We start from the raw sequence: 10,069 nt of genomic DNA on the forward strand, positions 1-10,069 counted from the left end.
CCATAATTACCTTCTAGCATTGTGTAATGACCATGTACTTTGAAGGTGATTAAACCTCTACACCTCCTCTAGCTCCAATTTAAGACTAGATTTTTTTATTTTTTTTAATCCAGATGGTAAGCGAGGACTGATCCGAGCAGGTCAGGTGAGTAGCATAATGTACTGGTGAAAGGGGACATAAAACAGAGAGGTGGCAGCTGCTTGAAGGTTTGTTGCCCACTGCAGCTCTAAGTGATGAAAAATGAATGCTGCACTGCCGTGGTGATTTGATTGATTTCAACATGTTTCCTCCTAAATAATGCATTACTACAAAACACTGTATGATGGCATGCAGCGCAGCAGTGCACAATTTCAGGCTCGGGGACAAAACGCATTGGAGGAGATAATCCAAAGAGAAAAGTAATTAGAATAATATTGTTTGAGTTCTCACCTGTTGTTTGTTACTGAATAATTGTAATTTAAGGGGGGTGCTTTGCTTAAACTGACTTCAACTACAAAACAATATTAAAGGTTTGCAAAAAATAGGCTGTCAATTGCTTCAAAGGTGTCATTTGTTTCTTAATGATTTATTGATTACTGAGTGTTTGACAGATGACTGAGATTTGAGGCTCCCTGCGAGATGTTTCACAGCTTTGGCAGGAGATGAAGCTTAATGCAGTTCAACAGGGGCGTGCTGATGAACAACAAGCAGACAGGCAGGGTCGTGTTAATGAAGCATGCATTGGTTGGCAGCCAGAAGTTATGTGGAATGCAGTGCAGCAGCCAGCCTGCAGAGTTTCCCACTATGAAATGTGTAATCTGATGGGAAAGAGCCATAAAGATGAAAGCCTGAAATTCAAGGAGATTGCAGAGGGTGGGGTGAAGGGTGCAGGGCTGAGTTATTGGGAATCCCTTGTTGTTTGGGTGCAGATGCACTAACTGCATACACAATCTCCTTTTGTGTAACTCCTGTGTGCCTCCTGAAAAGCCTTGGTTCACTGAGTTCACGGTGTTTAGCAGTCTGGAGAGGTGGATGCTGGGTTTTTTTCTCTCCCACCGAACCTTCCCCCTGTACACAATACCAAACAGCGTGATTAATTAGTATGGCCAGCAGCTATAAAGGCTCCAAATAAGTTGTCATCACTGGTCCCAGGGGTGTCTCTCTTTGGTGTAATTCAGAACAGATCGCCCTGCCGTTTCGCTCGCCCATGCCTGGCAGTTATGTGCTCACAAAAATTTAATGCCGTCCAAAACTCGAGGGACTTAACGTAATTTGTGGGCACCTGTGGTAATATCTGCTATCTTTTACCGAGGAAGTAATCAGCGGCGGGGTGAAGCTCAGTCATTTGATATTCCGATCAGTCTTCAGAGAGAAATCTTACTGTTGCCATCTAATAGCAGCACAGAGCTGAGAGCTAAACAGTGTGGTCATTATTTTTAAAGGGCCATTTCAGCCCGACAGACTCTAAGTGAAATAGGAACTCCCCCTGCAGGATCTCAGGGGAACTGCTGATAATAAAGCACCTGCTACAAAGCCTCGGCAGTCAATATGAGGGCATATTCAAAAGGTACCGTTTGCTGAGGTTACTCCACATCAGAGGTGCTGAGTAACCTCAGATAATGATGTCACCTGCTTGTGTTTGCTTTCTACTGAAGCACACTTCCAGAAATGCACGTTTATTCTTCGCTGATTTCCGTTTTGCTCCCGTGACAATAAAAACAAAACGGCAAGAACAAATCATTTGATCGTTCGTGACCTCGTAACCAACTCAATTAAGTCCATTTGTGTTTTATGGCACAATTAAGCCGAAGCAGAGAAGGCTGGCACCGGCATCCATCATAATTACTAACTGCATCATTTAATGACAGTGAATAATATGTCTGAGGAGGAAGGGAAGACACGCAGCTGTGCAGGTGGAAATACATTTGAGGGTATAGAAATGTCACCGCTGAAAAGGAACAGGAGAACAACCTGGGAAGAAACTTCACTGTTCCAATAATCAGTTAATGGCAAAATAAGAGGTAGCATCAATATAACGTGAAGCAGTGATCGTAAGCTCCACATCATTATTAATGCATTAGCAATGAAAGTATTACATGTTATTATCAAGTTATTATTTGTTTTTACATTTTAAACATAAATGACTGTATCAGTGATGTTATGGTGTGCAAAGTATCATTTTTGCCACTAGAGGACAGTAAATATACATGAGTCTGTCTAGGGTCAGGTACAAACGATATGTGTTTTTATTACTATATACTTAATTCTACTGCCTTATGGTTACCTATCTGTATATGTTTCCTTGTGGGAAAAATATATTTCCCTAATATTAGGAAATAAATAAGTACACGTGACTAGCCATGCTTATTTTGGAGTTGCTGCTGGTTTATTATTTTGGAAGTGAAATCTATTGTTCACATTTATTTTCTCATTTATTTAACTTGATTTAAATCTTTTAAAAACGGTTTTAGAGGGCAATGCAAATATTTGGTCACTCCAGATGTTTGATTCCTGCATCCTTGCATCCAGATTTTATTCTGCGGTAGAGTCACAGAGTGATATCATCAGTCACAAAGTGTCTTGATTCATGTGCAGTCTTCAGGTAGGGAAATCCCAAAAAGGAATCCAAGTGAAGAAGACCCTTGGATGAGTGACGCTGCAACGTTTCTCCCACTGAAAACGATGAACAGAATCCACTTTTTGGGGCCATCAGTCATTTCTTTTCTCCAAAACAAATGAAAGTGCAGGGTGGGGAAGAGCTAAAGTTTCATTTTACAGAGTAAGGAGTGTATTTAAAAAAAAAAAAAATTAAATTCATTTTGTATTATTTTGTCACTGTTATAATTATTAATATTTTATTTTTTAATGCACTCCCTCACACGACAAAGCCTTCAGTATGGGACTAGGTTACCTTTATTGTAGATTATACTGTTTTTAATTTTCTTTGCTCCGTTGCTCTTGCTAGCCACCTAGAGCTGCAATACCTGAGGCCACCACTAGGTAGCAGCGTTAACATCGAGAACCCTTTCTGAGTTTCTGTGAAGAGGAAGAAGGAGGAGGAGGGACGAGAAGAAAGGAGATGTGCGTTTTTAAATGGGTGTGTTGTTTCCGTGGACGTGTTTTAAGCAGCCACGAGACATTCGTGATTTCTCTCTCATGTTGTGAGCTGCCGAGACTCCGTTTAAGGTTTGTACCTCACAGCAGAACTTGTGTTATATGTTTTAAAAAGTGTGTAATGAAAGTTACTTTCGTCCAGTGAACGGCAACAGAAGTTCACAACAGTTGTTAGCTTTATCCCAGATTTTGTTTCTGAGCTAGTTTTTATTGTTACTGGGGCTGAACTGAGGATGTGTTGAGCCGTTGGAGTAACTTTTAAATAGGAAGCTAAGTGTTGGGATTTAAGCAGCCAGATTGACTGTGTGTGTTTTTCCTCCTTCTCAGTCACTTCAGACCTGTGTGAAGATGCAGAGCAGCAGCAGTGAGAGTGGGGCTGACTTTGAGCAGCTGAAGAAAAGATGGACGGCCTTGGTGAAACACTTTAAAGATGACCCCAGGGTAAGCCAAAACTTCACACCTCCACTTGTCAAAGTCTTTTATGTTTTCACTAATTTGTGTGCATCAGCTGATGGTTTGTCTTGCAGCTGCAATGAAACCTGATCTCTTACAGGTAGCACGGTTGCTGAATACGAGACTTGGGCGGTACCTCAGCAGCCACTCGTTTGTAGCTCTCACAGCTCTGATGTTCTGCGCTATGGCTGCAGTGCCTGTTGGACTCTTTGTCACTTTTGCTGTTGTGACCATGATGATATCTGCAGTGGGTTTTGTTTTCTGTGAGGGTAGGTGTGCTCACCCTTGCGCTGTAGCATTTTATGACACCGCACCACCTGGTAGTCACAAACCTGTCACCTGTGTTTGCTCTCTCAGCATTCCTGTTGTTTGTCGGAGGGTTGGCTCTGCTCTGGGTGCTCTCTGGTATCGCCCTCTTCGCCATCGTGGCCTCGGCCGTCGTCAATGTTTTGCATGTCACCACTTTCAGCCTGTTGAACCGTTATTACCCACATCTGACAAAGGTAACGTACTGACAATTAAGCATGAGTTTAGTTGCCTTGTTTGGAACAAAGTTTGTGTTGTAAATTAAAGTGGATCTATTATACTCATTTTAAGTTCAATGTTATTATTCATGAGCTCTACTAAAGTAGCTCTGACATTCATCAGACCTTCATTCACTGTCTGAAACAACCTTTTAGCTCCCTTAAAGACATCTCTCTTCTGATTGGCTGCCTGAGAGATGAGCTACTGGCTCACAGGTGTTGCTTGCAGATAACTTTTGACTTATTAAATATGAACTGTATACATTCAGTCGTCACTTTATTAGGTACATTTCTTCAGCTTCTTGATAATGGACCAAAATCTGAGGAATATTTCCACCACCTCGTTGAATCTGTGCCATGAAGAATTAAGGCAGCTCTGAAGGCAAGCAGGGGTCCAACCCTGCGCTAGTAGTAGTAGAACATGGCAGGTCCTTTTTAGACATAAACAGGCATACATTTTCATATCATCGGGTAATGTTAAAAAGTTTGTAGCTTGCATTGGAAACGTTTGTTTTCTTAGTGGATGTAATCAGTTTTTCTCTTCGATAACAGAAAGGTGTAATCGAGGGCGAGAAGACAGAGTGTGAAACTTCAACAGAGAAGGATTCGAAGGCCAACTAGTTTTTCTTCTTCTGCCTGCCTGAAGTTTTGAGTCAGCCCTGCTGAATCCAGGAGGTTGCGATGCAGTGATACAGACTCCTGAACGTGCACTATGGTGTTTTGTTTGAAATCTGCTGTTGTAACAGATCTCATTGTTATTGTATGTCTTAAGCCTAATATTGTTATTATTTCAATAGTCTCACTGTAGTGGAGAAAGAGAGAGACCCATGGAATAGCTAATATTGAACCTACCTCATTTGCTAAGTCAAGCAGCCTTGTTTTAATCAAATGCCAAAGACGCAGGCAGCGTTCCGATCTGCAGAGTGAAGCCGATGACGAGGTGTTTTAAATGTGCACTCTTTTAATGGCCACTCCTTTGATTGTGTGAAGACTTACAGCTGTGTAGTAGTGTGCCTGTGTTATTTATCCATCCCTTATTTGTAGCGTCCAGTTTTAAAAGCTCTCAAAAAACATTCAGTGTGAGGGCTCATTGACCAGTGAGGGAGGCTTTATGTGAGGCTCATTTCAAGAACTAGAGAAAAGGGGGAACTCATGCACTTGAAGTGTTACTTTATTTCTCCCCTCCCCTCCAAAGAAAAAGGTCATGCACTACTTCATTACAGATGAACATTTTGTTAGAATGGAAATGCCGATATGTTTGTGTGTTCGACTACAGTGTACAGCTACTTGATGTTAAGTGAAATGCACCAAAATGACTGTCATGTGTTTATGTTTGCTGTTACGTGTGAAGAGGAACGCTGTCTTCTGTCCAAACAGGGGTGAAAATATTCTGATGGGTCGCTCCAAAAAATAAAGAATGGTGACAAATGTTGTGTAGAACATGCAGTTGTAGTTATTTACTGTACACAGCTGTTTATTGGTGTGATATCAATCATAATGAGGCCAAACTCCATGTACTGAGAAGATGTTTATCCATACTGCATATTGTGCATCAGACTGCATCATGACTGAACACAGATTAAACATTGTTGGGGTAAACTGAACCCAGTGCACGCTGTATGGTATGTTTCACTATTCTATCAACATTTCTGTACTTCTCTTATTATCAAAAACCATCTGGTCTTCGCTTCATCCAAGTCACATCTGGGGTTTATCTGGCTTTAGCTGGAGTAAGTGAACTCTTGTCGAATTTAGCGATAATGATGTTCATTAGTTGTTTGATCCCTGGTTTGTTTCTGGGAAAAGACATGAATGCAGCCTCGGGAGGGGTCACGAGCCTGCGTAAATGGGAGGTTTGCGTCAGGAAGGGCATCTTGTGTAAAATCTGTGCCAAATCAAGTGTGGATTCATTTTGTCCGCCCTCAGGGCAAGGGAGTAGCTCAAACTATGTTAGTGTTTCTCCAGTGTTTTCTATGAAAGCTGAAGTGATAGAGGCGTTTTGGACCATTCCTCCCTGGGCTGTATCACATTTGATGATACAGCCACTCAGGTATAACTGCTGGAAATGGTGTCTGCTACTTGCAAAGGCTATGTTATAGACAGAAGTAGAAATTAAAAGGAGGGAAGCAGCATGGTTTACACCAACTCTATGGATGCTTCAACCACCGAAAAAAATTCTCAAAATATCTTACTTTCAATACAATAAACTGAAGATTTTGAATTATTGGCGGCAAAAAAAAATATTTTTCCAGTGGCAGAAACAAGCTCTCACACCAACCTTCTTTCAGTACAAACAGCATAGAAAGGGCTCTGGTACATTGCAACCATGCTTCCAGTACCATCTCCAAAACCTGGAAAACCTGCTCCCGAGTTGTTCTTGGAAGAGTTACTGGGACAAGGATGAGAAAGTCCAGGCTGAGGCTGAACACACCACGTGTACTCGACAGTATCTTCAATTCGAATATATGAAAAGTAAGAGTGAGTGATACGGAAATCCTGACAAATCCCATTTTGTTTAAACTGTATATGCTGGAATTTTATTGCAAGTAAATGCTGCTTTACTTTCCCTCACATGCTCTATTTTGGTTGGTTGTTTTTTAAGCAATTCTATTCACTCTGTAGCAAGTATATGAATTACTTTGTGTAGTAGCCCTAATTTTGACTGGGTTGGTGTTTGGAACATGGCTAAACAATCATCAACTACCTTCATTTTTATACACAGGACATATGTGACTCCACAAAGACTTAAAGCTGGCCCAAATTGTACCCTTTGCATCTTAGATTCCTGGAGTGTCCCTGTTTCTTTTTTAAATGACTTAATAAATTAAAAAATTAATAAATTAAAACTACATGAGGCTCAGAAACACTTGATGGTTGACAGTCACAAGCCAGAAACTTCTGTTGCTCATCTTGAACTGTCCACAGCCAAAGGTGTGGAGGATCTTAAGTCTTTATTTTTATCTCATTTATCGCATGTTCTCCTTAAATTGCTTAAATTGCTGGCTGTCTGAGTGGTGTCCCAGAAACGATGTGGGCTTCATAGCTAATTGGCAAACCTTCTGGAGGAAACCTGGACTTGTTAGGAGAGACGGCATCCATCCCACTTTGGATGGAGCAGCTCTCATTTCTAGAAATATGGACAAATTTATTAAACCCCCAAAAATATGACTATCCAGAGTTGGGACCAGGAAGCAGAGTTGCAGTCTTACACGCCTCTCTGCAGCTTCTCTCCTCCTGCTACCACCCCAAAAACCCATCTCCATAGAGACTGTGTCAGCTTCCAAACAGACAAAAAACAAACTAAAAACCAGCAACAAACAACTTAAACATAAACAATTACAAAGAAAGAACAATACAGTATCCCCATCTGAACCAAAGAGTAAAACAGTGAAATGTGGATTATTAAATATTAGTCTCTCTCCTCCAAGTCTCTGTTAGTACATGACTTAATAATTGATCAACAAATCGATTTACTCTGCCTTACAGAAACCTGGTTGCAGCAGGATGATTATGTTAGTTTAAATGAATCAACACCCCCGAGTCATTCTAACTACCAGAAATCTCGAAGCACAGGCCGAGGGGGCGGTGTGGCAGCAATTTTTCACACCAGCCTATTAATTAATGAAAGACCAAGACAGACTTTTAATTCATTTGAAAGCCTGATGCTTAACATTGTCCACCCCAGCTGTGAAACTCAGAAACCAGTCTTACTTGTTATCATCTATCGTCCACCTGGGCCTTACACAGAGTTTCTGTCTGATTTCTCAGACTTTATATCTAATTTAGTTCTGAGCTCAGATAAAATAATTATTGTGGGTGATTTTAACATCCATGTAGATGCTAAAAATGACAGCCTCAACATGGCATTTAATCTGTTATTAGACTCAATTGGTTTCACTCAAAATGTAAAAGAACCCACCCACCACTGTAATCACACTCTAGATCTTGTTTTAACATATGGCATAGAAACTGAACATTTAACAGTGTTTCCTGAAAACCCTCTGCTGTCTGATCATTTCCTGATAACATTTACATTTACAATAATTGATTACACAGCGGTGGAGAGTAGACTTTATCACAGTAGATGTCTTTCTGAAAGCGCTGTAACTAAGTTTAAGAATATAATCCACCCACTGTTATCATCTTCAATGCCCTGTACCAACACAGAGCAGAGCAGCTATCTGAACGCTACCCCAACAGAGGTCGATTATCTTGTTAATAATTTCACCTCCTCACTACGTACGACTCTGGATACTGTAGCTCCTGTGAAAACTAAGGTCTCTAATCAGAAGTACCTGACTCTGTGGTATAATTCTCAAACACGTACCCTAAAGCAGATGACTCGTAAGCTGGAGAGGAAATGGCGTGTCACAAATTTAGAGGATCATCATTTAGCCTGGAGAAATAGTTTGCTGCTTTATAAGAAAGCCCTCCGCAAAGCCAGAACATCGTACTATTCATCACTGATTGAAGAAAATAAGAACAACCCCAGGTTTCTCTTCAGCTCTGTAGCCAGGGTGACAAAAAGTCAGACCTCTTTTGACCCAACCATCCCTTTAACGTTAACTAGTAATGACTTCATGAACTTCTTCACAAATAAAATTTTTATCATTAGAGAAAAAATTACCAATAATCATCCCACAGATGTAACATTATCTACAGCTACTCTTAGTACCATTGATGTTAAGTTAGACTCTTTTTCTCTAATTGATCTTTCTGAGTTAACTTCAATAATTACTTCCTCCAAACCATCAACGTGTCTTTTAGACCCCATTCCTACAAAACTGCTCAAAGAAGTCCTGCCATTAATTAATTCTTCGATCTTAAATATGATCAACCTATCTCTAATGATCGGCTATGTACCACAGGCCTTCAAGCTAGCTGTAGTTAAACCTTTACTCAAAAAGCCAATCTCTAGACCCAGCAGTCTTAGCTAATTACAGGCCAATCTCCAACCTTCCTTTCATATCAAAAATCCTTGAAAGAGTAGTTGTCAAACAGCTAACAGATCATCTGCAGAGGAATGGTTTATTTTACGAGTGTCAGTCAGGTTTCAGAGCTCATCACAGCACAGAAACAGCTTTAGTGAAGGTTACAAATGATCTTCTTATGGCCTCTGACAGTGGACTCATCTCTGTGCTTGTCCTGCTAGACCTCAGTGCAGCATTCGATACTGTCGACCATAATATCCTATTAGAGCGATTAGAACATGCTGTAGGTATTACAGGTACTGCGCTGCAGTGGTTTGTATCATATCTATATAATAGACTCCAGTTTGTGCATGTAAATGGAGAGTCCTCTTCACACACTGAGGTTAATTATGGAGTTCCACAGGGTTCAGTGCTAGGACCAATTCTGTTTACATTATACATGCTTCCCTTAGGCAGCATCATTAGAAGACATAGCATACATTTTCACTGCTATGAAGATGACACCCAGCTCTATCTGTCCATGAAGCCAGATAACACACACCAATTAGTTAAACTGCAGGAATGTCTTAAAGACATAAAGACCTGGATGGCCGCTAACTTTCTGCTTCTTAATTCAGATCAAACTGAGGTTATTGTACTCGGCCCTGAAAAGCTTAGAAAAATGGTATCTAACCAGATTCTTACTCTGGATGGCATTACCTTGGCCTCCAGTAACACTGTGAGGAACCTTGGAGTCATTTTTGACCAGGACATGTCCTTCAACGCACATATTAAACAAATATGTAAGACTGCGTTCTTCCATTTGTGCAACATCTCTAAAATTAGAAATATCCTGTCTCAGAGTGACGCTGAAAAACTAGTTCATGCATTTATTACTTCCAGGCTGGACTACTGTAATTCATTATTATCAGGATGTCCAAAAAACTCACTGAAAAGCCTTCAGCTAATCCAAAATGCTGCAGCAAGAGTACTGACAGGGACTAGAAAGAGAGAGCATATTTCTCCTATTTTGGTTTCCCTTCATTGGCTTCCTGTTAAATCCAGAATTGAATTCAAAATCCTGCTCC

At 40.6% G+C, this 10,069-nt stretch overlaps 1 protein-coding gene across 1 annotated transcript; it reads left to right on the forward strand.

Annotated features, from left to right (window-relative positions):
• The first annotated feature begins 3,024 nt into the window (after positions 1-3,024).
• Positions 3,025-5,499, forward strand: LOC308411784 (lipid droplet assembly factor 1-like). The gene is made up of 5 exons (XM_080905814.1): positions 3,025-3,166; positions 3,422-3,535; positions 3,648-3,816; positions 3,905-4,050; positions 4,624-5,499. Exons 2-5 carry the CDS (start codon positions 3,443-3,445, stop codon positions 4,690-4,692), a joined length of 477 nt encoding a protein of 158 aa, XP_080761940.1. The 5' UTR covers positions 3,025-3,166; positions 3,422-3,442; the 3' UTR covers positions 4,693-5,499.
• The last annotated feature ends 4,570 nt before the right edge of the window (positions 5,500-10,069 follow it).

Source organism: Rhamphochromis sp. 'chilingali' (assembly GCF_963969265.1).
Source record: "Rhamphochromis sp. 'chilingali' genome assembly, chromosome: 15".
NCBI lineage: Eukaryota > Metazoa > Chordata > Actinopteri > Cichliformes > Cichlidae > Rhamphochromis > Rhamphochromis sp. 'chilingali'.

What these genes read in the sequence shown, in the direction of transcription:
- LOC308411784 (XM_080905814.1), top strand. Translation starts at nt 3,443, where the DNA reads ATGCAGAGCAGCAGCAGTGAGAGTGGGGCTGACTTTGAGCAGCTGAAG. An exon ending in ACTTTAAAGATGACCCCAGG is followed by an intron (nt 3,536 to 3,647) that starts GTAAGCCAAAAC and finishes GATCTCTTACAG; the next exon opens with GTAGCACGGTTGCTGAATAC. An exon ending in GGGTTTTGTTTTCTGTGAGG is followed by an intron (nt 3,817 to 3,904) that starts GTAGGTGTGCTC and finishes TTGCTCTCTCAG; the next exon opens with CATTCCTGTTGTTTGTCGGA.